Source organism: Tasmannia lanceolata, unplaced genomic scaffold (genome assembly GCF_043159265.1).
Source record: "Tasmannia lanceolata isolate RefF3 unplaced genomic scaffold, GAP_Taslan_0.1 ptg000003l, whole genome shotgun sequence".
Taxonomy (NCBI): Eukaryota; Viridiplantae; Streptophyta; class Magnoliopsida; order Canellales; family Winteraceae; genus Tasmannia; species Tasmannia lanceolata.
This window is the reverse complement of record NW_027518680.1, coordinates 15,817,910-15,844,514: the sequence shown is the minus strand read 5'-3', so window position 1 is coordinate 15,844,514 and position 26,605 is coordinate 15,817,910. Positions and strand designations below refer to the sequence as shown.

At 40.5% G+C, this 26,605-nt stretch overlaps 2 protein-coding genes across 4 annotated transcripts in view; both read left to right on the top strand.

Moving 5' to 3' along the window:
* The window catches only part of LOC143852453 (UDP-galactose/UDP-glucose transporter 5-like), a 39,536-nt gene extending 23,294 nt beyond the window's left edge, over positions 1-16,242 (top strand). For all 3 annotated transcript variants that reach the window (XM_077361842.1, XM_077361840.1, XM_077361837.1), the window contains 7 exons: positions 2,025-2,123; positions 10,977-11,056; positions 11,927-12,039; positions 14,348-14,436; positions 14,820-14,906; positions 15,367-15,435; positions 15,665-16,242. In XM_077361842.1, the coding sequence (XP_077217957.1) occupies positions 2,025-2,123; positions 10,977-11,056; positions 11,927-12,039; positions 14,348-14,436; positions 14,820-14,906; positions 15,367-15,435; positions 15,665-15,781 (654 nt within the window). In that variant the 3' untranslated portion in view covers positions 15,782-16,242. The remainder of the gene's footprint in view (positions 1-2,024; positions 2,124-10,976; positions 11,057-11,926; positions 12,040-14,347; positions 14,437-14,819; positions 14,907-15,366; positions 15,436-15,664) is intronic.
* Positions 16,243-25,252: 9,010 nt separating this feature from the next.
* Positions 25,253-25,654, top strand: LOC143866095 (uncharacterized). Its single transcript, XM_077375951.1, has one exon. It carries the CDS (start codon positions 25,253-25,255, stop codon positions 25,652-25,654), a length of 402 nt encoding a protein of 133 aa, XP_077232066.1.
* The last annotated feature ends 951 nt before the right edge of the window (positions 25,655-26,605 follow it).

The following is a 26,605-nucleotide window of genomic DNA, read 5'->3' as shown; positions in this document are numbered from 1 at the left end:
AGTTATGTTTTGGCCAAAATAGCAGCTTCCTGTTGGCATTTTTTTCGATCCTGTGTTAAGCTCAAAATTTCAGATCAGATCTACACCGTTGGGATTGAGCTTTCAAAGGCGACCCCTGATTCAGTCTTCCCTGGCTTGGACTCTTGTAAGCCGGAGGAACATTTTCTGGTGATTGGGGGTCCTCTGTCTGGCGAGTCGTTGAACCCTGTAAAGATTTCAAATTTCAGAACTTCAAATCTTCAAGGCGACGCACCCGAGAAAGGCCTTTTCGTTCGCCTCGAATGACCGTTGGTATGTCCAGTGATACCTAAGCCTAGAATCCCTAGGCGGAAAGTAGACTGCTTGGACATGATTACCAAGCCAGCTGGCCTATACCAAAAGTCAGGAAAACGTCTCACTATCGACCCACTGCGGGTGTTTATAAAGGTTTAAAGTTGGCGGCCAAGTGGCCTTAATCTCATCACAGTATAATGATGAAAATACTGGAGAACACCTTGGCCTCGACTCCAGGATCAAAGAAGAATATTTTACTCAAGATCCTAAAATCCTTCACCAAATCGGGAAGGATTTATTAATTCCGTATTCCCAATTTGGATCTAACCCCTGGAGCAGGATAGGGGTTTTGGACCTAGATGTGGATACATTTCTTCTCTTCTTATTTTGATTAGAGGCGAGGAGGACAGGGGAACATCATATTTCCTCTCGATGTATCTGCCTTAAAATCCCACCTTGGGAAGGTGCGCAGGTTTTCGTGGATGGGACGACTCGCTTAAAAAGCAATACTTAGCCGTATCTGCCAAAATCCTTTGGGACATTTGGTTTAAAGACAGAATGCTCATGGCGATGACATAATTTATTCTATAATTTTTGTAAGGCTTTAGGGGTTTTTTCTCTAAGTAAAGATGGACGATCAAGAACCTTTGCACCAGGAATCATCTTCTTGTCCAGGGGGCCGAAAGAGGAATCTCTTCATGGAAATCGTGGTGTTGAAATCAATTCTTCACAAGATAAGAAGTATGGCTTATGTTGAAGAGATAGCCCTCAACAACGCCTTTCATGATATTTCTGGAGATTTGCCAGATGATAGGAGGAGGCGGAGCAGATTATGGGAAGTCTCGAGGGAGGTGGCCATCTCTTACCTAGTGGGAGAAATTGAGACTCGATCATCCCTTGGCTTCTTGGAAAGAAATCCGGAAGTAGTTGGCGTGGGTTTGCCGATTTCCCTCCTCCAAAGTTTCTTGGATGAACTCTAGAAATGTTCCTATTAATGGTTCCGGTGGGTGTGGATGAATTCATGATTTTGGGGAATGTTTATGGAGGAAGACGATGAATTCAAGATTGCATGACATCGTGTTTTGGTATAGTTGGGGTAAAACCTTTTTGTGAGGCCTGAAAGTAGTCTCTTTAACCTTCCTGGCCCGGGGCATGCCCTGGCCTGTTCTATTTGGTGCTAGGTACTGCTTGGGGGACCCTTGGTTCCCATTGTAATTTTTATAGTATCAATGAAATATGTCATCTTTAAAAAAAAAGGTCAAATTTCTAAGCCAATTGAAGTTGATTTGGTTCTTACATTCAATGGTGACATCAAATTTATCTCTCTTCCTTCTTCACATTTACGATTGATTTTTTGTTATTGAACCAAGCTACTTGTATATCTAGTGAGTTTGAACCAAGCCTATGACTGCCAATCCTTTGAATGAAAATGACTTGACGGGCAATGTGAGTTTGAGGCGCGTACATACTCACTATGTACTTGTTGTATATCTAGTGTAGAGTCTCAGCCTCCTGTATATGATAGCTTGGCCTTGTCATTGAACTCTTTGTGTTAGGTGTCGATATTGACTCCACATCCATTATATGAACTTACTAGTGGATTCAACTATTTAATCAAGTTTCATTGGCTACATCTTCAACTACGAATTCAGGGTCATGCACATTTTCTCTTTATACGCTTATTCATATAACTCTTCAAGCTATCTCAATTTGTATAGCATATTTGGTTCATATTTTCATTGTTTCTGCAGGTCTGGGGCACACTCATAATGCAAAAGAGATATGGCGGCAGAGACTACTTGTTAGCTGTGCTAGTGATGTTGGGCGGTGCATTATTCATTTTGTATCCGGTAAATAGGATTAGATCTTCGTCTTATTTCTCTACTATTTACTTTAACTATAGTTGTTTCGTTCTTCTTGAGGTGATATTCATGCATGCCCTTTCTCTTACGATATCGCTTTACTTGTGATTGTTCTTAATCTATTTACTTCAAATTCTGCAAGCAAAAAGATATTTATGTACCGTTTTATTTAGTACTTGGTTACATCAATAATCATGAGTCAAGAACATGTGGATTGACTAAAAGTGGTTCAAATATTTTAAGATCTGACATAATTAAGCTATTTTTAATATCAGAAGTAAATAGAATCATTAGATTCTGCACAAGTTACTACCCTAAGTATACATCAATAATCATGAGTCAAGAACATGTGGATTGACTAAAAGTGGTTCAACTATTTTAAGATCTGACATAATTAAGCTATTTTTAAGATCAGAAGTAAAGAGAATCATTAGATTCTGCACAAGTTACTACCCTAAGTAGCAGAATCTGATTAGATTGGTCATAAAAAGTAACACTTAACTTTTTCAATTTTCTGTATTAAGAATACCATGGAAGGTGTGTTCAATCAACAAATGCAACATTTTTCTATTCATTATTTCTTGTTGTTAACAGGTCTTTATTGTAATGCCCTAGGGCATACTTGTCTTTGTACTTCACTCTTTATTATTTATATTACATGAGTGAGGGGGAGAACCCTAACTCAATCTTTTCTCTCAATCTTTACTTTCTCTCTTTTCTCTACCTCTCTCAACATGGTATCAAAGCTCTAGGGCATGGATACCTAGGGCCATTTTTTTTTCTTTTCTTCTTTCTTCCCTAACCCTAACCTTAACCTCCATCTTCTCCATCCCTAACCCTAACCATAACCCCTCCATTCTTTGCTACAGTACCCGCTATAGTACTGCTACAGTAAATCGCTACAGTACATCACTACAGTTCCTGCTACAGTACCCTCTTTTCCCCACTCTTCCTTGCCCTAATCTGATCCATCATAATCTCTTCTTCCTCTTTTGGGTCATAGCTATGCCCTAGATTTTCTTGTTCGGCTTGATCACTATCTTCATGGTGTTGTTCTGGATTTGTACTTACATCATTGCGATGTTTGTGGCTCGGAGTTGTCTCGACTTTATCTTTATGTCGTGAGGCTATCTCATGCCTCCCTTATGCATATGTTGTCCTCACGAAGCCGCGGTCTATTAGCTTGCTTATAGTCTTCATCCTTGTCTATACTTGCTTGTTGTTGGTCCTCTTCAGTCTTCTTCCCGATCTCTTATGAAAGATACACCTAGTATTAAGGACCCTACTATTCGTATTCCAGCTATGGCTACTAGTTCACAACCGCGTCAGGCTGCGTCGTCTTCTTTGTCTTCGGTGGATGCGTCATTCCTACCGATTACCACTTCCCGTCTTGATGGATCCAACTATTTGACTTGGAAGATTGCTGTGGAGACATATCTGAAGGCCCGACGAAAGATTTCTATTATTCGTCGTGATCCCCCTCCTGAGACTGACCCTTCCTTTGATGATTGGGATGTAGATGATGCCCTTGTTCGTACACTTCTATGGCAGAGTATGACCCCTGCCATTGCTAGCACCATGATGGATCTCCCTACTGCCAGAAAGGTATGGGAGCACACTGCGGCATTATATTCTGGTGAGGGGAATGTCGCCCGTCTCTGCGACACTTACTCGCGCTGGATGGGTCACATGCGCGATGATTCTACCGTCCATGATTACTACAGACAGTTTGTCTCCTATTGCCAGCAGTTGGATGCTCTTTTGCCTCTCACCACTGATCTTACCACGACCGCCAGACAGCGGGATCAGCTCCGTGTTGTTCATTTCCTTGAGGGTCTTGGACCAGAGTTCGCTCATCTTCGACAGCACATCCTTGGGTCTGGTAAGGTATTTTTACGAGCGCCGCAGTGTGCACTTGGCCTTACTGTTCCTACTCCTGTGGATGTCTCGACTACTGCTGCTTATGGCGCCACTGACCGCCCTTCCCGAGGAGGAGGCACTTTTGATCGCGGCCGTGGTCGCGATACTAGCCGAGGTGGACGTGGCGGTGGCCGAGAGGGTGGCCGTGGAGGTCGAGCTCGGCCCTATTGTCCTCATTGTAGGCGTGAGGGTCACTATCACGAGACATGCTTTGATCTCCATCTTGAGTTGCGTCACACTCCAGATCCTCGTCAGGGCCGTACTGCACATCTTGCCATTCCAGATTCGACTGCTCCTATTGACAGCCCCTCACAGACACCACTGGCTACTCAGACCGATCAGATGGTCATCTCTCGTGCCGACTATGATGAGCTACAACGTTTCAGATCTGCCAGCCGCCCTCCTACTGCTGGTCATGTTCAGCCAGGTAGTTCTCCTGCTTCGTTCCTCTCTAGTTCTAGCTTCTGGATTATTGATTCGGGAGCATCTCATCACATGACAGGTACCCAGTCATCCTTACATGATTTTTATCATGTTGTTTCACGTTCTATTACTCTTGCAGATGGGAGTACCTCTCCTATCACTGGTGTTGGCAGTTGTTCCCCTTCACCAGGCATTACATTATCATCTGTGCTATGTGTCCCTGAGTCACATTTCAGTTTACTTTCTGTTAGTCAATTAACAAAGCATCTTCATTGTTTTATCTCATTTTTTCCTTCATATTGTCTTTTTCAGGATCTCTCGACAGGGAGGACGGTTGGTTCGGGCCGTGAGGTGGATGGCCTTTATCGTCTCGACTGCACTTCGTCCCATCCGATTCTACATGGCTTGGTCGATGCATACCAGTGGCACTTAGGGGTGGACATGGTTCGGTTTGGTTTTGGGCTAAACCCAGAACCGAACCATATATAATCGGTTCCCTGAAATTGGAACCAGAACCGAACCATATATGTATGGAACTGAACCGAACCAGAACCATATATAATCGGTTCGGTTCGGTTCTGGGTTTACCCAACCTTCACCAATGGCCCTGTAACCCCCTGTTTAGTGTTTAGTAGATGTCCATTCTGCTAAACATCTACATGTGTCATGCGACAAGGCGCAAACCATAGTAACAGTAATAGTAGTGGGCTAGTAACAGCCTGGGTGATATTTCTTGTTTTTGGTCGCCATTTTACATTTGATTAAGGCATGAAAAAGCAGAAAATGAACGGTTTGGATATTCCTATGAAGTGGGCCAACAAATGAACGGTTTGGATATTCCTATGAAGTGGGCCGTACATTACTTTTTTGAAAATACTAGATTTTAGGGCCACACCCCACACCCTATAAAATCTCGTGGAAATGATATTTCCATCCCCTGCATGAATTAAAACTTGTAAGGTGGTGAATTAAAATGGGCGTGGGGTGATTTTATCAAATGAGGAGGTATGGAACTTAAGGACTAAAGGTGAGGGTCGGTTCTCGGTTCGGTTTTCGGTTCCGGAATCCCAAACCCAGAACCGAACCGAATTTGCACCGGTTCCCGGATTTCGGAACCGGAACCGAACCATATAGAAATGGAACCGAACCGAACCGAACCATATGTGCCGGTTCGGTTCAATTCCTCGGTTCGAACCGGAACCATGTCCACCCCTAGTGGCACTGCCATCTAGGTCACCCGTCTATGGAGCGTTTACGCCGTATTCCTTTCGTTTCTTCTTCATCTGTTAGGCCTTTTCAGTGTGAGGCCTGTGAACTTGGGAAGCATCATCGTGTGCCATTTCCCTCTAGGACTGTTAGTCGGGCTTCACACCCTTTTGCTCTTGTTCATTCTGATGTATGGGGTCCTGCGAGGACTACCTCTTATATTTGGATTTCGCTATTTTGTGGTCTTTATTGATGACTATTCACGTATGACATGGACTTATTTAATAAAAGATCGTTCTGAAATTCTGTGTTTCGTGATTTCTATGTTGAAGTTAGTAATAAATTCTCATGTGATATCCAATGTCTTCGCACTGACAATGCAAAGGAATATTTCTCTTACTCAAATGGTTTTCAGGAATTCCTCTCTTCGCGAGGTATTCTTCATCAGTCCTCCTGTGCTCATATCTCTCAGCAGAAGGGAGTGGCTGAGAGGAAGCTTCGCTCCTTGTTAGATGGGCCCAGACACTACTCTTTTAGATGCGGGTCCCTAAGACCTATTGGGCTGATGCTGTACTCACAGCATGCTACCTGGCGAATAGGCTTTCCTCTTCGGTCCTTGGCGGCACCTCTTCGTTCTCGATTCTTCATCCTATCTCTGACCCTTTCCCTCTTACACCTCCCAGAGATGAAAATTTTGAGAACTTGAGAGCTTATAAAGAATATAAATGGGGCCAAAGAAATAGAAAGAAAAGAAGAATAGTTAATAATAAGGGATTTTCTAGGGACCATCACAGAAGGCATTTCGGCTGTTGCATGTGAGAGCAGCCACCACAGACGAATTAAATGAATAAGACAAGATTCTATAGAAAATGCGATATATTGCTTAGTGGGATTGAATTCGGAGGTTAGTGGTTTACGTTGTGAGAAAACATTGATAGCCCAAAATGGAATTTTTGACCAGGGGAACTCAGAGGCCAAGGTGTACAAGAACTCCAGAGAGCTAGCCATTGTTCTGGCGGCACAGAAATCGGTTTGAACCCGCTAGATTGGAGGATGTCGAAGGAACCAGATTGTTTAGACTACAGCAATGTGGAGGACGGGATCCGTGATCTTGTAGACAACCATGTTTTATTAATAAGCATAGCTATGAGTTTTTGGTTGTGTCTGTTTTGTCCACGTTCTTGGGTCAGGATTAGATAAGTTGGATCCTCGGGCCGAACGGTGTATCTTTCTCAGTTACTCTCGGACCCAGAAGGGTTATCGTTGCTACAGCCCCCGCCTGCGACGATCCTTTGTCTCGGCGGATGTTACATTCTTTGAGACTCAGTCATTTTTTAGTCCGTCCATCTCGTTGGATCCCTCCCCTTCTACACTTCAGGAGGATTCCTCGCATACTCATGTTCTTCCTCTTCCGGTTCTTCCTGATCCCATCCCTGTTTCTACACCTCCGGTGTCCAGTTCCTCCCCTACAGTTGATTCTACTGTTATGTCGACGTCAGAGCCTTGTGCAGCCCCTCTACCTTCACCATTGAAGCAGTATCAGCGTCGGGCCAAATCTGCTGCTCATTCAGCTCTGCTCGAGCCATCATCATCTCAGTCGGAGATCCCCGCTTCTGCGGTACATTCTGACTCTCCCATTGCCTCTCGCACTCTGTCTTGCAGTACTGCTCATCCCATTTCCTCTTTTGTGTCCTATGACTTTCTCACCCCTGTATTTCGCAGTTTTGTTTCGTCTTTGTCCTCTATTTCTCTCCCTAAGACTCTACAGGAGGCACTTGATCATCAAGGATGGCGGGCGGCTATGGATCTTGAGGTGCAGGCCCTTCAGGCCAATCAGACATGGGATTTGGTCCCTCTACCATATGGTGCTCACCCAGTTGGTTGTCGTTGGGTTTATGCAGTCAAGCACCTTCCTGATGGCACAGTTGAGCGCCTTAAGGCTCGACTTGTTGCCAAAGGGTACACGCAAACATATGGGATTGATTATGGCGAGACTTTTTCACCAGTTGCGAAAATTCCTTCTGTTCGTATCCTGCTATCCCTTGCCGTGAATCATGGCTGACATCTTCATCAGTTGGATGTAAAGAATGCCTTTCTTTATGATGATTTGGCGGAAGAGGTCTATATGGAGCAACCTTCTGGATATGTTGCTCAGGGGGAGAGATCTTCTCTTGTTTGCCGTTTGAGGAAATCCATTTATGGTCTCAAACAATCTCCGAGAGCCTGGTTTGGGAAGTTCAGTGCTACACTTATTCGCTTTGGCATGAAGCAGTGCGCAGTTGATCACTTTATCTTCAGTTTTCAGTCTCAGGCTGGTTGTGTTCTGTTGATAGTATATGTCGATGATATCATTATCACTGGTAGCGATACAGGTGGCATTCAGAGGCTCAAATCCTTCCTCCAGACATAGTTCTTTTCCACCAGGTTACCTGGAACCGGAAGCCCTATAACACATACGGGGAAGCGCTTGACTGCGTTGGCAAGCTACACTATACTGCGACGATGGCTCCAAACCGGATACAACCAAAGATACGGTTAGGAAGGGAGACTGTTTTGATTAGACTATTTCGGACGCGGCCCCCAAGCACGCGAGCGCGAAAGGAGAGGTTTCCTTATCCGAACGGGCGTGACCAACCATACCGGTTGAGTCGTTGCTAGCTAGATCTGAGCTACCTGGATCCGTTTGTCAGTAAGTAATGGAGGAAGAGTTACCTGGATTGAGAAAGTCTGAAGGATTAGTACCCCCGTGCAGCACTCTACTCTCTCTCGCCGCAGCACACCTCCTCATAGGCTATACCTAATACCCAGCCTTGCCAATACGACTGGACGTGACTAATGAACAAATCAAAGAGTACAACTCAAGTACAATTAGTACAAGTACATGAGACATAAGTGACACACATACGCTAACACTCCTCCAAGCGCTAAGGATTTGGGTCGTCTTCTGTATTTCCTGGGCATTGAGGTTGCCTATTCGACTAGGGGTATCTACCTCTCACAGAGGAAGTATGTTCTGGATCTTCTTGATGAGACAGGATGTTTGGGAGTAAAGCCTGCCTCAACTCCTATGGACCAGAATATGAAATTACTCCCTGAGGAGGGAGTCCTGTTAGAAGATCCAGGTCGATACAGACGCTTAGTTGGTAAGCTCATTTATCTTACCGTTACACGTCCAGATATTACCTTTGCAGTTAGCGCTGTTAGCCAACATATGAGCTCACCTCGCACTTCACACTGGGCTGTCGTACTTCAAATATTGAGATATCTGAAGAGTTCGCAAGGTAAAGCGTTGTTATTTCAGAGGCATGGGCACCAGAGAATTGAAGGATACACTGATGTAGATTGGGCAGGATCTCCTGCTGATAGGAGGTCTACTACAGGATATTGCACCTTTATTGGAGGCATGGGTTTAAATTTCGGCTGAAATATTTCGGTTTCGGTGGAAAACGAAATGAAATTCACAGTGAGTCGGAAAAGTACCAAACTTCGCCGAAACGTTTCGGAAATTTCGGCCGAAACGTTTCGTTTCGGTAAAATTTCGATGAAACGTTTCGGTGAAGTACAAAATTTCACCCGAAATTTCGTATCGAAACCGAAACTGAAACCGAGATTTAAAACCTTGATTGGAGGTAATCTTGTTTCATGGAGAAGTAAGAAACAAGATGTCGTGTCTAAATCCAATGCCGAGGTAGAATATAAAGCTATGCCTCATACGAGTGGCGAACTCATGTGGCCACGTTCCTTACTTTCAGAGATTGGATTTCCTCCTTCTCCAGCTCAGTTATACTGTGACAACAAATCTGCCATTTACATTGCCACGAATCCAGTCTTCCGTGAGAGGACCACACATATTGAAGTGGATTGTCATTTCATTAGAGATTTGATTCAGCGAGGCTACATATCTCCTGTGTTTACCAGATCTACAGATCAATTAGCAGACATGTTCACGAAGCCTCTAAGTAGAGCTAAGTTAGTTGATAATTGTAACAAGCTAGGAATGTTAGATATCTACATTCCAGCTTGAGGGGGAGTGTTAACAGGTCTTTAGGTCTTTATTGTAATGCCCAAGGGCATACTTGTCTTTGTCCTTCACTCTTTATTATTTATATTACATGAGTGAGGGGGAGAACCCTAACTGAATCTTTTCTCTCAATCTTAACTTTCTCTCTTTTCTCTACCTCTCTCAACACTTGTTTTTTGTAAGCTCTGCTTTCCTTCATATTCTTTTAGCTTTTGTTTCCAAGCTTTATTTTGAAGAAATGGACACATTGTCGACATTTGAGTGCATATTCTCAACATTTGAGTCCATATTCTCTCATATTCACCGTGAAGTAAATGACCAGGCTGAGTCTTTGGCCAAATGTGGTGTATCTTGCTCAAATATGGTGGTGTGGCATGGGATGCCTAAATTAGAGTTGTTTTCTGTAGTTTTCTTTTGTTTTTTGTAAGCTCTGCTTTCCTTCGGATGTTTTTAGCTTTTGTTTTTTTGTTTGCTGCATTTATTTCTTTGTTATAAAAATTTACTCGTTCAAAACCAATACAATACTCTACGGTTCATGTAATGGCAGGATAAACCAAAAGCTAATTGATTAGTTACTCCTAAGGAAGGTCTAAAAACTAGAGACTTAATTGTGGCCTACATCTAAGTTGACTTGAAATAGGATCAATACTTAAATGCGCTAATTATATTTTTATGGATTCTTCTTTATCAAATGTTAAGAAAGTTCTTATCAATAAAACATAGGGTAATCAAGCACCAATAAAATTGGAGGAACCTTAGACATTTTGTGATAGAAGCACTTCGAGAAGCCCATGGAGTTAGCTGTTTTATAATTTTTTTAGGGGGCCTTACTGTAGGGCTACCAATCATGATGTTGCATTGCGTTTGACTTTTTGTCATATCGTCAAGCCAGACATTGATTCGAGCTATTAATTCACTGATTAGACCCAGAATTCTTTTGGGCGAGTTCAGGTTTTAGTTCTAGTTTTTTAAATATTGATTTGAAGTTTAATCTGTGCTAATACTTCATGAATACTGTGCTTTTTTTCTCTCTTCCTCGTTTTAGATGTTGCGTATTAGTTTGTATACTTTGACATGTATTGCATGTTCAACTTTCTGTTTTCAAAAAAGAAATGAAAAGTGTAAAGTTAGCCATTCTACAATCAGTATCCTCTATTGGAATGTTTGATGGTTAATATTTTTTTTACATGAGCCATGAGCTTTTGAGATATACTTAGATTGAAGTACTTATAGAATCAAATGAACTAATTCAGTTTCTTTTGTAAATGTAGGCCTCATCTGACATGAGTCCCTACAATAGCAGAAGGGAAAGCACAGTTTGGGGCGTTTCTCTAATGATTGGTTACCTTGGGTAAAACTTGAGTGCTTATTTCTTGTTTTTTCTGATCTAGCAATTAGGTCTTCATTACGATCCTATGACATAAATCCTTTATAGTCTTTGTACATTTCTGGTACTCTTTATCACTAGATTTCTTATAATCATCATTGTTTCATAAAATATTTCCTATGAACTTTATGCCCTTAACTATGTTTTTTAGAGTTTTAGAATCTTATAGTTCTTTTTTTTTCTGATATATATGTAGCCCAAGGGCACTTTTCCTTTTTGCAATGAAATGAATAAAGTTTTGAATTTTTTTCTTCTTATTTGGATATGATGCATTTTTTGAAGTTTGATGCTTCATATCTTGTCATTTCTGCCTCTAAACTCGTATCTTTATTTCCTTTTTTTTATCTTCTCTCCTCTCCCCCTCCTCTCCTCTCGGTTGAGATTATAAGCTGACACCATGTCCTTCTCACTTCTTATCTAGCTTTCTTTCTACAAGGCTTGCAATCTAATAAATTCTAGTTATACCATTTTTATCTAGCTTGATTTGTGAAATCTCATTGGTTACTGCTTTTGACAATGGTTCAGTTCAAGCAATTTATTTATTGTGAGTGGATTCTAGATAGTTTCACTTGTACATCTCTCATCCTCATTAGTACTTAATAAATCAATTCAGATTGTTATTTTTTATCCTCTTCAGCCTGATCCTTATTTATTTTCCGGTGTATAGGCCAATAGAAACTTTTTTTTGTTGCACACTACAGATTATGCAAGTTTCTAACTCTTAATAAGATCTTGATAATGTATTTGCTTGACTGACTGGATATCCAAATACTACCTCCTCATTTTCCTTGTGTTCCGTCTCCATCAATTCAGACACTCACTTGTGTTTCACAGGTTTGATGGGTTCACAAGTACATTCCAAGACAAACTGTTTAAGGGATATGATATGGATATACATAATCAGATATTCTATACAGCATTTTGTTCTTGTGTTCTCAGTTTATTTGGTAAGTTATTCCATTTAATCCTTTTCTGTTCAACTTGTGATTATACGGTGGTATTCGATGTTTTCTTTTTGTCTGAGATATTCCGATTTTCCTATGTGAGATGAGATGGGAGGCTAGTGTTATCACTGGTTTTATATTTGTGATCTTGGGCTAGATGAAAATGGCAAATATTATTCAGCTTGTGATATTGTTCTGAGGCATAATTTTCAAATGAAATTTGTCAATGCATAGGTCACCATGTTGGAAAAGTTTGAACTAATGTAGAAATTCATTTCATAAAGGTGTTCTTGTAGTACACATCAGTTCAGGTCACCTGAACAATGCAATACTCTTCACGAGCATGCTACCATCGAAAGAAGGTTCTGCAAGGAAATCACAATTTTTCTTGTACGTATATGCACTCTTGGGTGAAGAACTTGTTCAGAAGAAGGATTGCTTTCCATGAGACCATAGGCATACGTTGAGTAGATAATTTAGTTAGAGACCACATCAATATTCTAATATTTGGATCACCGACTCTCCATACTTGTCTTGTAACATTGGTTGAAAAGTTTGACTTTCTGAATTCCTGGTTTGCTGAATCTTTTGGGTTAAATACTTGCTTTCAATTAATAATATGGGTACCTTTTCCTTCTCATCACTTAGGATCATTTGCATCACGTCGTTTTTGCATGTAGCCTACATTGAATAAAATACAATGTCGTATTGGATAAAGCAACTTCTATGAGAGAAACTCTAGTTTTTACGCGATATAATACTACCTTTTCAAGTAGATTGTACCTACCATAAGCAAAAAAAAAGAGGAAGTTTTGTGGCTTTTGATGTTGCTCCAGTTGAGTCATTATTTCCAGTTATAATTTAAAATTTCAGTGATATGTTTAATGTATTTTACTAGCTTATTCGTCTCACATAATATGTGCACTACATCTTTGTTGGAATCATGATTTTAAATTTCCACCGAAACCAACACGAAACTACAAAATGTTCATGTTTCCATCCCCACCGAAACGAAATCTCAATGGATTTGTTCTACTTCATTATTTCTTGAAATTTCTAAATTTCAACTGAAATTCGACCGAATGTTTACGTTTCTGTGCCGACCGAAACCGAAATCTAAAACCTTGCTTGGAGTTGACTGCATGCTTGGACTCAGATTGGGATGGATACAATGATGGCTGGTATCCCACTGCCAAAATTTGCATCGTTCTTGCCTGCCTTGATATCTTGGAAGAGCCGGAACGAAGACACAGTATTTTCTTGTATAAGTGGAATATAATGCTATATCTCTTACCTTTAAAAAAAAAATGCTATATCTCTTACTTGTAGGTCATCTAGATTGAAGCCCTCTATAAATACAGGATTCGTTTATTGTCTCATACACCAATACTTATTGTAACGCATGCTACATCTTGTTTTTCATGAGTTATCAGAGCATGTAATAGCGTGCTTCTATTTCGTGGTTTTTTTAGTAATAAATATCTCTGTCATCTTAAAAAAAATATTATCATCTTAGTGTATGCTGCTGTATGTATAACGTACATGTATAATTAGGAATCTCAATGGATTTGTTCTACTTCATTATTTCTTGAAATTTCTAAATTTCAACCAAAATTCGACCGAATGTTTCCGTTTCTGTGCCGACCGAAACCGAAATCTAAAACCTTGCTTGGAGTTGACTGCATGCTTGGACTCAGATTGGGATGGATACAATGATGGCTGGTATCCCACTGCCAAAATTTGCATCGTTCTTGCCTGCCTTGATATCTTGGAAGAGCCAGAACGAAGACACAGTATTTTCTTGTATAAGTGGAATATAATGCTATATCTCTTACTACTTAGCTTTAAAAAAAAAATGCTATATCTCTTACTTGTAGGTCATCTAGATTGAAGCCCTCTATAAATACAGGATTCGTTTATTGTCTCATACACCAATACTTATTGCAACGCATGCTACATCTTGTTTTTCATGAGTTATCAGAGCATGTAACAGCGTGCTTCTATTTCGTGGTTTTCTTAGTAATAAATATCTTTGTCATCTTAAAAAAAGTATTATCATCTTAGTGTATGCTGCTGTATGCATAACGTACATGTATAATTAGGGCCGTCCTTTGCCACTTACTGTTTCTTTGTAATTGTATGTAACCAATTGGGTTTAGTGCAATAGTACATGGAATTATTTTCTCCATTTTCAGGTTTTTATCACATCAAATATGGAAAAAAGTTGCTTAAGCATGCTAATGTACTTCTTGGCAGTGGCTTATAAGTTTCTAATTACTTATTTCATTGATTTTGTTTCTTGTGACTTTAGGACTTGTACTACAGGGGCATCTTCTCTTGGCAATAGATTTCGTGTATCGCCATCAGGATTGTTTCTTTGATGTTGCATTGCTCTCCACAGTAAGTATTACCCTTTTCATTTCTATATTTTTTAATTAATTTATTTGAAACATGATATTATTGAAAAAGTAAAATGGAAAACAGGGACTTACAGGAGGGGTAGAGATTGCCTCACTATACTTCTCTCCACATGCTGCTTAAAAAAAAAAAAAAAAAACTCCATAGAGTTTTCTTTTCCTACCCAAGTTGCCAAAGCTTATTCAATGGGGCCGTATTCTTCTCTTGTGTATACTAAATCATCTGGCTGTGTCTAAATTATGAACTTTTGAGCAACCATCCATATCAAATCCGTCCTTTGTTTTTCTTCTATTATTTTCCTCATCACCTATGAGCACGATCAAAACAAACCGAAAAAACTGTGTCCTATCCAAATGTCTTTGCAGGTGGCAACCGCCAGTCAGTTCTTCATTTCTTACACAATCCGCAATTTTGGGGCCCTTACATTTGCTACCATAATGACCACAAGACAGGTAAGACACTCCTCCAAATACTTCACCTGCATTTATTTTAGGAGAATTTTTATAGTGTGCGGCAGTATAGTCCAGTATTTTTCAAAAAGTACTGTATGGCCCACTTCATAGGATGATCCAAACCGTCCATTTGTTGGGCCACAACATAAATAGGTTGTGCCTTGAAAATCATTTCCATAGGATGATCCTAACCCTTCAATCTATATAGATTTCCATAATGCAGTCTCTCTATAGATCAGAGAGCTAAGATCATCCTACGGAAAAGATTTCCAGGGCACTACCAATTTACGTTGTGGTCAAACAAATGAAGGGTTTGGATCACCCTACGAAGTGGGCCGTACAATACTTACTGAAAAAAATACTGAACTATACGGCCACACATAAAATCCCTTATTTTAGATCCAGCAATTGAGCTGTTTGTTTATCCTAACTCTTTTTAACATTCTCTTCATTGGTGAAGTTGGTGAGCATCATGCTGTCATGTGTGTGGTTTGCACATCCTCTAAGTTGGAAACAATCGATTGGAGCTGTAAGCAACTCCCTGTTTCTCTTTCATTTATCTTTTAAGCTGTGGGATTGTAGAGCCCCTGTTTGTTTTAGATTATGACAACCGATTGTGGAGCCCCAATCGATTATTGGACCAAAATTTGCAATAAACTTGAGTCCAATAATTGGTTGGGTACTCCACAATGGGTTGCCATAATCTAAAAGAAACAGTTCTGGAATGTCTGACTAACACAAATGTGCAACTCTATCAGGCTATTGTCTTCGGCACTCTTTACACAAGAAGTTTTCTGAGAAGTAAACCCCCAAAGCCGGTGCCATCAAACCATACACACGGCGGGGATGCAAATACTTTGAATGCAAATGATTGAGATGGATTGGAGTTCTTAGTTTCTACTGGATGGAGACAACAGGTCGGGTTTTGCTCGCTTTACCTATAGCTCACTAACTCCCACAAAGTGGTTCAGTTGTTGGATATATGGTTTCAAAACGACTAACGAGAACTGGATCAGAAGCTAGAAAACAAAGAGAATGGAAAGAAATGAAGCAGATTTTATTTTTTTTTGCACCTAAATTGGAATTGGATACAATTTACCCCTTTTTTGGATTGCAGATTACATAAAACTGCAAAATGAAGAGGGCTAAATTGCAACCAAATTACAATTTTTGTGTACATATAAACGCATCCTTAAATCATTTTCAGAAAAAAAAAACTATAAACGCATGCTTAATTAGGCAGCTAATTGTTGCTTAATTATGCAAAATTTTAAGTCACATCACACTGTTTTTGCTTCGTATTATGTAAGAATCAATAAAATTTTGTTTTCTTATTGATCTTTAGAGCTTATCTATTCTGTCTGCATGTATTTATTCCTTCAGATAAAAGCAGTGTTTATAGATTCGTTCCTACAGGTCTCCAAGCTACATAAGCCTTGCTCCAAAAATCTTCATGAGATAAGCCTTACTCTTCGATCGGTTTACCTATGGTGGTGTCCATATTCAGATAGGAGGGTTAGGACCATCTTATGGAGACAAATGGGGCCTACTTATGTTTCGGTGTTTGGATCTTCGAACAAAGTGGAGCCCCATTGAATACTCAAATGGATTAAACAAACAGCCTAAACGGTCAAATGAACCCAAGGGTCCTAAGTCCTAACTACAGAGTGGGTGGGCCCCATTGAATACTCAAATGGATTAAACACACAACCTAAACGGTCAAATGAACCCAAGGGTCCTAACTTAATTGGACTTCTGCACAACAGATGGATTTGTCGAGCATGAATATGGATCCGTTAACATTTTATAGCTATACTAGGTCAATCTTGAGGTGTTAATGGCACCAGCTAATGCATGCAACACACAATCAAAATGATCCAAACCATTGTTCAATCCTAGCCATCTGATATATTTCTACATGAATAGTGAAGTGGGTCACACCAGTTCATCAAGAAATGTAGTTAACAGATCCTATCCATTGATCTGAACCGTTGCCAATGATCTTAGCCCTTCCTAACGGTGTATTCTTTATGTTCCAGCGAAAAGGGATTTATTTTTCTCCTATTCTCCCAGCCATCTACAAGCAACCAAACAGAGCTCTATGGGCCGTTTGGATACATGGATTTTATGATCAAGGGTTGTAAAATTAGGATTTTACAAGCTAAAACCTTGATTTTACCATCTTGGATTATAAAATCCTCGTTTTAGCTTATAAAATCCAAGTTTATAGCTTATAAAATCCATTCCTGATATGTATCCAGAAGGCCTCTATAGGATGATGAGCAACTGGAAGATATTGATCCAACAAGAGTTATAGAAAGAGACCAAATGATCAATTACATAGGCTTCATCAAATCTCCTAATCAAAGGTTGTTATTATCGACAATGTAAGCCCCAATCTAAGGCCCGAATGTTCTTTTGTTAGAAGAAATCTTTGGGGGAGATGTATAGTTGGTCTCCCATGGAATCCCAGTCATGATTTTAATACTGTCACATTCACTGATGAAGATTGGGGGCTCTCTACCCAATGAAAGAAACTTGATTTAAATCCTTGCTGCCTGAGGGGCATCCGAACGGACAAAATGTTTCATTGAATCGTATGCACCCTTCTTTTTTTTTTTTTTTAAGAAATTCAGAAGAATTCAAATCTTCCATCTCACAAGGAAAGATATAAGGGCCCGTTTGGATACCTCATGCATTTGTATTTTGATTTGGATTTGAGTTTTGGATACAAAACACATCAATCATCTTCATGATCATGTTTTAAGAGAGAGAAAGAGAGAGAGAGTGAGGGAGGGATGCCTCGCTGCTCCCGGAACAAGTCGAGGAGCAGTGATGGTGATGGAAGTTGCCACAAACGTTGATTTCCAAATAATGTCTCGCAGAAAAGATTTGAAAATCGAAATTTTTTGCACTGTTGTAACTGATTTGGAAATTCTAAGGATCTAATCTAGTTCAAAATATCAACTAAATCCAAATCTAAATCTTGCTGGTATCCAAACGCGGCCTAAAAGAATTCTCGATGAGTTATCGATGATACAATCGAATGTGCTGATAATGCAAACCTTATTTGGATGTTGGTAAAATTTCTCTTATTTGTTGTTAATAGCTTGTTTAGCAGGGGTGCAACTTGGGTCCATTTTTTGGGAATTCGGATCCAGCTTTTGCCACAAAATTTGGTGGGGGTTGGGGTTGATTTCAATAAATTTTTTAGCAAAAGCTCAACTCGACCCACCCAAGATGGAATGGGAAACGATAATCAAACGAGGGGGGTAGTAGGAATGTGAATTCCCGATTAGTTGTTTTGTAACCGTTCTGCTAATTCCATTTTTTGAGCCTGGAATATCGAAATCATTCCAATGGGTCAGAATTGCCTAAACAACCCTTTTACACTCGAAAAATATCCACCTAATATACCCCATTCTTCTTTTTCATTCTCTAGAGCCACAAATCAGGAAATCAATTGAGAGAATGGCTGCCAAACATACCCTAAAGTTTCTACATTTTAGAAAACTCCAACCAAAGAAATTAAGGTTGCATTCGGCAACCATTGACTGAATGGTTTATGCAGATTTTCTGCTGCCAAGAATGGGAAAAATAAAAATAAAAATCAGAGAATGAAGTTCCGCAACTGAATTCGACTCAGCATGCAGAAAATGTGATTTTTCTAAGTGATTAGGAGAAGATTTTCATTATTCCAAGGGCATAAATAGATGTTTGAACTAAACTACTGATGTGGAAGCTCTCTCAGTTGAGCTTTGTAACCTGCTTTAAGATTATCTCCTGATGAGTAGATATAAAACGAGTTTTATCTTTTCAAAGGAGTGTCTAGGAAATTTGGCAAAAACCAATTTTGCAGGCCCAGTTGAAATAGTAGTTACTTTTTAAGCAGTTTTATCCTGTTCAACTCAATCGAGTCAATCATTAACTTGCCCAATTCAACTCGGTATGCATCTCTTAAGCAATAGAGAGACTTTTTATAACACTGTGTTTCGGTAGATCAGTTCAGTCTCCATACTCAAAATCCACAATTTTTTTTTGTCCACTCTGAATATCATTTCGAAACAGTTCAAATGATGCTAGAATACCAATATCAAAATCCAAAATCCATCACAAGCATTAGCATGAGTTTGTGCAATCAGAAAATTACCTGTAAGATCCCTTTCTGAGATTCAGTTTCCATCCATTCAGGATCGAGACTTCCTTCGGATTGCCTGCTTTGAACTCTTGTGAGTTTAGAAGGGACGGAGTATAGTTGGGTCTTGGTGCAAACGAGCTTCAAACATTCGGTTCTCTGCAACTGGCAAAAAGATCTTGTTCCATGAACAATAAAACACACGAGCAACGAAGGGAGCTTTCATGGCTAATCTGAATACAAAAAGGCTCTTCCAGCCTATTATATAGGCCGGAAGAGCCTATATAATAGGCTCTCGTGCGAACGGGCACTATGTTCGATATCGTAAGGTGGAAGAGCCTATATAATAGGCTCTCGTGCGAACGGGCACTATGTTCGATATCGTAAGGTGGAAGAGCCTATATAATAGGCTCTCGTGCGAACGGGCACTATGTTCGATATCGTAAGGTGGAAGTGTGATCGGACAAAGAGCGATTGGCTAGCCCTCGTACCCTATGCTCACAGATAGAGGGATAAGGACATCCAGAGTTGGAACTCCAGGGGAACCCTTCGACACTCAAGTCAGATGGAGGCAAGATAATGAGAACTAAGCACAAAGTGAAAGAGGGTGTTGCTCAGATGTCCGAGCAGGAAGTCGGGTATGCGCACCTGGGTGAAAAGCGTGTTTGGGCCATTACCTTTGAAAAAGAGAGGAGAGTTCTCTTTTATAGATGGAGGTTCCGCGTCTCGCTGGCCAATGGTGTGACAATGACATAGCACCGGCATGATCATTGGTTCGGGCACCAGTGCTGCCGGGTCAAAACTAATGGGGAATAAAATGATGGGTGATTGGACTTTATGCGACCAAGAAGCATGTCGTACGGTCGGCCGATACTGACAAGCCAATAGGATGATAGGTGATTGGAGTTTGTGCGACTAGGCGGCGTAATGTACTATTAGGCAAAACTGACATGTCAATAGGATGGTAAGTGATTGGGCATTGTACGACCAAGGGTGGCGTGTTATTGAGCTGGTGGGCGATGGGCCCCAAGTTGTTCTAGGAGGCGGCATGTTAGTGAGTTGGTAGGCGATAGGGACCTGATGTAGTCCTAGAAGGCAGCGTTTCAGTGAACTAGAAGGCGATGGGGACCCAATGTGGTCCTAGGAGGCAGCGTATTAGTAGGCGATAGGGACCCGATGCTGTTCCAGGAGGTGGTGTGTCAGTGAGCTGGCAGCAGGGGTGCAACTCGGGCGGGTTCAACCCGGAAAAAACTTGGGTTGGGTTGAATTCAAGTCGGGTTCGGGTTGGGTTTTCTCAATCCGGGTTGCGTTCGGGGTGAGGGCTTGGGCAACCCGACCTGAGTTCAGCCAGAAATTTTTAATAATTTTTAAAATTTTTAAGCTTAAAATCTCGGGTTGGGTCAGGTTGAACTCGGGTTGGGTCGGGTTCAGGTTGGCAAAAAGGGCTGCTCGGGTCAGGTCGGGTTGAACCTCGTTGGGCTGGAACTCCGGTCGGTTCGGGTTGGCCTCAACCCGAACCTGACGCGCCCGAGTTGCACCCCTAGCTAGCAGGTGATGGGTCCTCGTCTCCACTAAGGGTCCCCATTCGGTTGAGGGTCCCTGGGGGCCGGGTCTCGGTGTTACTTACTTTGCTCTGCCGCGTGGTGGAACTCGGTTGTAAGTTGTCCGGTATCGTCCGACTAAGGGCTCTCCTCTTGGCTAAGGTGATATGGTGCCGCGAGATGGCTCTTGGGGCGCGGCTCTCGGCTTCCAGTGCTCCTTCTTGGTTGGGATCTCCCGATCTTGGACATCGGAAACAGAGTGGCTGGTAATACTTGCGAGTACCTTCGTCTTAGCAGAAGCCAGGAGGCCTGAGAAGGGCTTAGCTGCTTCATGTTTTCACGGGCCCTCTGCCACGTGTCGACAAGCTACTGGCCGTCCGATTTTACCCCAAACACCAAACATGGCCTATGGCCTGTTTAATTGCTCCTTACGCACATTTCTTGGCTTGGTAAAAAAAAATAAAAATCACGAGGATGCCCACTTTTTAAGACTAGCTAAGCGAAAAGGGTAATCTTTCACTTTAAAAAGTAAATGATGGGGGACCATTTAAGGACCATGTTGAGATGGTCCCTCGTTACCTTATGGATCCCATGCTGTTTTTTTTCATCTTCCCTTGTCGCTTTACTATCCTTTTCTATTTAGGCTTGCATAGCCGAAGCTTCTAAAGTCCATGGAAAAACATATATAAAAGCGATTTGCATGGTTTTACTTCTATAAGAAGCCACGTAAATGAGAGAAAACGATCAGAGCGAGTTTCATAAGGTGCAAATTGCAAGGTATAAAGAATGTGACCTTCCCTTTTTACTCTCTAATCCATGAAAAGTCACCCCTTTATTTAGTCACGGCTAACGTTGGAGTAGGCTCGTAGGGTTGGTTGGACCTAAAATACAAGGGAACAGGGCCAAGGCAATGTTGGTATCGAGGATTTTATGTTTTTGAACTTTTAAGGAAATGATATATATGCCCCTTTTCTTCCCTGGAACTCCGGCCGATGGTTCTTGTTCAACACCTTTTATGACCATGATCAATTTCTCGATTCCTCGTTATCCGTTTCATTTAAAATTTGTGAACCTAATCATTCCTTGCTAGCTGTTAGACCAGGGCCTGTCTATCAATGAAGTTTTCTGGTCTATTTTTATTAGCCACATTGTTTCATTCCCCAGCCTTTGGACCTGGTCAGTAATTTTCCTCTATCGTTATTCTGACCATGGTCTGCCTTTTGTCTCTCGAGTGTACAGTTGTGTCGTTCCTTTGTACATGACTTATTTGCTAAGTCGAGTTGTAATTACCTTCTTGTACCTACACCATTTGTTGAGCTGATTGTCATAAATACACTAGAGGCGTGGTCCGGGGAAGAAAATGGGGGCCAATGTATACCACTTCCCAAACTTTAGTACCAACATAGTAAACATAATATCCTTACCGTTGGATCAAACCAGTAACCTCAATGCGGTCGACCGGCCCATGTGTCATAACCACTGCTAGCTAGACAATGTTTAAACTTAAAACACTCAACTTTCAGTCTTAGTACGCACAACAAAAGCTGCATTAAAAGAAATTTGGACCTAAGAATTTGGCAGTATTGAAGTCATGAGCACTCTTAGTTTGTTCAAATCGTAGAGATTGCCCTTAGGCATAGTTGTCATACAGTATAGAAGACTAAATAACGCCTTCTCCACAACGGCTTAAGTTGCGTCCAGTCCATACAGACCCATAGAATATAAACACATTCGCATATGTGTGCAAAATTGATACATATACATTTAAACATTTACGTCTAAATAAATCTAGCTTACACGTATTTGTACGAATGGTTAAGTTCTATTCCCTTTGAATTACAAAACCTTCTTGTTGGGAATCAACCGGGTAGAACTCACCCTTAAAAGGTACCTTTTAGAAGGAGGGTGCCCATTCCCTTATAACCCAGCCCAATTTCCATCACTTTACCGATGTGGGACTATTTGCTTTTGCGTGGAACCCCAACACTTCTATTGCCGCTTGTGAGTTTTCACGGGTGATGATTCTAACAAATGTAACATTCCATGTGTTTCTGTATTTTTACATAGCTCGAAACCATCTTCTTCTTGAACTCAAAACTACACCCCAACTGATGCAATTTGCACATTAATGGCTATAGAAACCAACCCAATTTTCTTTTATTAATGAATCTCTTTGAACACTTCACGGACGCAATATTTCACCTTGCATGCTCTACTTCTTGAACTTTATAGTTCTATAAAAGCACTCATTCCCGCCTTCATGTGAAGTACTTCATCTTGCACCTAAACAAATCACCGAAGAACAACCATCTAACAGTATTTCAACAATGGTAACATCTTCTTTATTTTCTTCTTCTACTACTACTTCTTCTTATGTTATAAACTTGAGGAATGCTAAATTGAGGAGCTACGTTCCACAAATTGGATGAAAGAGGAACCCCATTGGTTGAATCTTACCAAAGTGCATTTATATAATATGTAAAAAACAAAGTACCAAGGGGGGGGAGCATGCCCCTTCATCCAATTTCTGCAGAGGAACTTTTACAAAAAATGCCATTTCGCGGTTCACTTTTGCAGGAATGAACAGCCACCACAGATAAATTAGGGAAATGATATGAGCACAACCATGTTTTAATAATTGCACTAACTCAGCCTGTCTTTTCTTTTTAAATTTGGCTTGTGAGAGTTTTTCGAGAACTGTAAGTCTGTAATAAGCTTTGACAGTTCATTAAATAATATAAGACAAGAAGAGTTAGTGCAATTATTAAAGAATGGTTGTGTTGATATCATTTCCACAAATTAAATGAATTAGACAAAATCTGTTAGAGAGGTGGCTATTCTCTCCCCAAAACGTAAGCTACAAAATGGCTTTTTGCCAAATTGCCTAGACAATCCCAAGTTTTATTATTATCATTAAAGAGTGATACCCAATGTTTTGCTAATAGCACGTTTGGCTACCGAGAATTTTTTTTCCTGGAATATTAGCTTAGCCAATGACGAGGCAGAGTGGGACAGGATAGATAAGAGAAGCCATTGAAATAAGGAAAGAAAAAACTCCACCTAAAATATGATTGTTTTTTCCTTGTTTTTTAGGCCATGTGTCTGGCAGCCAAAAAGATTTTCATGATAAATTAGGGTCTTCAAGTGGTGAAAGAAGGGTATTTTGATGCCATGGGCGGCCTACAGTAGTGACTACTAGTCGGTCGGGGCTTTACGGAGCGTGGCTTTAATTTATTTGGAAAATCAACCTTGAAGAAGGGCAATTTGGTCATTATAAACGTTATCATATCTACCAAAATGGAGTTTTGTATTAATTTATTTGGAAAATCAACCTTGAAGAAGGGCAATTTTGTCATTATAAATGTTATCATATCTACCAAAACAGAGTTTTGTATTAAAAGTGTTTTGGGAATGGCTGTTGATGGTTTTTTGGGATCTCAGTATGAACTCAGAAACGTTACTCTAAGATCCCACATCGTAAAGGGAGAGAAAGTTCCTGTGCTATGTACGTGAACTCTTCTTAGATGCATTTTCAGCATCTCCAAGGGTGGGCTCCTGTGGAATGGGTCGGACACGGTCAGTGCGACTGGAAAATGAAAGTGGAGAGCGTGGGAAAACTCATAACCGGACAATATTTTATTAGGTACCTTACCAATACGCCAAAAGCTCAAGAGCTGATGGAACGGGTTAGGCAAGCCCCTTTAAACTTGTCCCATACCTAGGCAGGGCTCGGGACGATAAAATATTTACACAGTGGGTTGGGGTGTGCCAATTACTAGGGTATTCATTAGGGGATTTAGCGGAAAGACTTTTCGCAGCTCACTTTTGCAGGAGAAATATGTGTTTGTTCTCTCCTACAAAAGTGAGCCATGAAATGGCATTCTGTGAAATTGCCTAGAAAATCCCGCATTATTATTAGTTCAGTATAAACTTAATTTATACTACTGAGTTGACTCGAACGAGCAACTGCTGAGTTGATAAATGACTCGAAGACATTTTCCTATAAATGTATAGAGATTTAATAGATTTATCTCTATTTCTTATATTGCACACTAAATTAGTGGTCTTCACATCTTCAACCGAGTTCTTCCACTTCTAATATAGAACATGTTGCGAGTCGAGTAAACTCGGACGAGCTTCGAGTTGATTCTACCAGTTTTACTACTATTGATTGATTTGTTTCTATTTGGAAAGTTCTGTAGCGTGAAGGCAAAAATAGAAAGTGTTTTATTAGGTTTTGTAAACCCTAAGGTATAAAAGGACAAGAGATGTGGTTTCTCTCTCGGTGGGAGGCTCTTTTTGTGGCGGCTGCAAAGAGGAGATAAGAGAGATAAAGGGAGAAAGTGAGAGAGAAGAGTGCTCCGTCTTGGAGTTTTCTCAAGTTTCTCTTGTGTACAGCCTTGGTTGAGAGGACGAGAGGAAGAGTTGCAGTTTGTGGGTTTGCAGACTAGTCCCATTGTAATCCTTCGTTTTCTCACCTGTGGATGTAGGCATCTCGGCCAAACCACGGTGTTCATCTTCTGGTTTGTGTTTTTTTTTACTTTTCCATTTACTTTTCATGATCGGATCAATTCTCTCAACAGTTTCGTTTTCTTTCATTTCTTCGGAAATAACCAAGCAGGAAGATCAGCCTCTAAGGAGGGCCTTCTCCGGTATATATATCGACGGAAATGGATGAATTTTCCATGGATTTTAACCACATTATCAAAGTGGCTGAATGTGAGTGCTGTGGGCTTTGTGAGGATTGCACTCCAGCTTACATTGGCCATATCAAGGATTTCCATTCTGGTAAATGGGTTTGTGGGCTCTGCTCTGAAGCTGTGAAAGAACAATTGAATAAATCTCCATGGACAGCCATGAAAGAAGCTGTGGAATCACACATGGACTTCTGTAAGAAATTCAACAGAACTACCAAAATCAACCCAAAGCTCTCTCTAGCAAGGTCAATGAGAGAGGCTATGAAGATCAGTTTCCAACATAGAAATTCTAAGAACATTTCTGATTCAAAGATTGCTAGAAGTACCAGCTGCATTCCAAGGATTGACACCCAGATCAATAGCACAAGCCAATAGAAATTTCGATGCAAGAATTTATAAAATTAATTTTATAGAACCAAATTATTGAATTTTGTTTGTTTTCAAATCATATTAGTCTCTATCTTCTTGAAAGAGAACACTAATTTGGATGCCACAAAAATTAGTCCTTATTTGCAAATAAAACTTTAGGGGAATGATATTTTCCCCACCTTTGACGGATAAAATCCCCCTCCTTCAACCTTTTCCATGAGCATGGTTCACCGCTTGAGGATAAATTCACCCCCTTTAAGGTTTTTACCTTTGAAAGTAAACAGATTACGTTAAGGGGGAGGTTGTTTTCCGTCAGGGGGGAAGGGGAATATCATTTCTTTAATTTAATTTAGGGTATTGATATTGGCAATATCAAGTTTTGATAATTGCACTAACTTAACATGTCTTTTCTTTTTTAGTTGACTTTCAAGAGCTTTTTGGGAATTGTAGTAACCTTTGACAACTTATTAAATAATAAAAGACATGATGACTTAGTACAATAATCAAAACATAGTAGTGCCAATATCAGCAGCCTTAATTTAATGTTATTTGCAAATGGGACTTTAAGGGCTCTTTGGATGCGGTTCATGCATCTCCTTATTATTTGGAATGGTAGCGAACCTCGTTCATTGTTCTTTCTTTTGGAGGCGTTTCTGTGTACACCCAATTCCCAAACTGCAATTTTGAGGGTAATTGGGCCTTCTAATTTGGGCTCTTAAAAGGCCCAAATTTCAATTTGGGTGGATATCTAAACACCACCTAAGGGCATGTTTCTGAGAAATGAGCATAACGGAATGGGTTTAGCAAATGCTACTTTCTGATTTTCATCAATTTTTCTTTCTCCCCAATGAAAAAAGCGTATAAGAAGGTTTAAATAGCACGAGATTTTATATGGTGTAAGCCCTTATAGTCCCATATTGTTTTAAAAAGTATTGTACGGACCACAGTATAGGATGA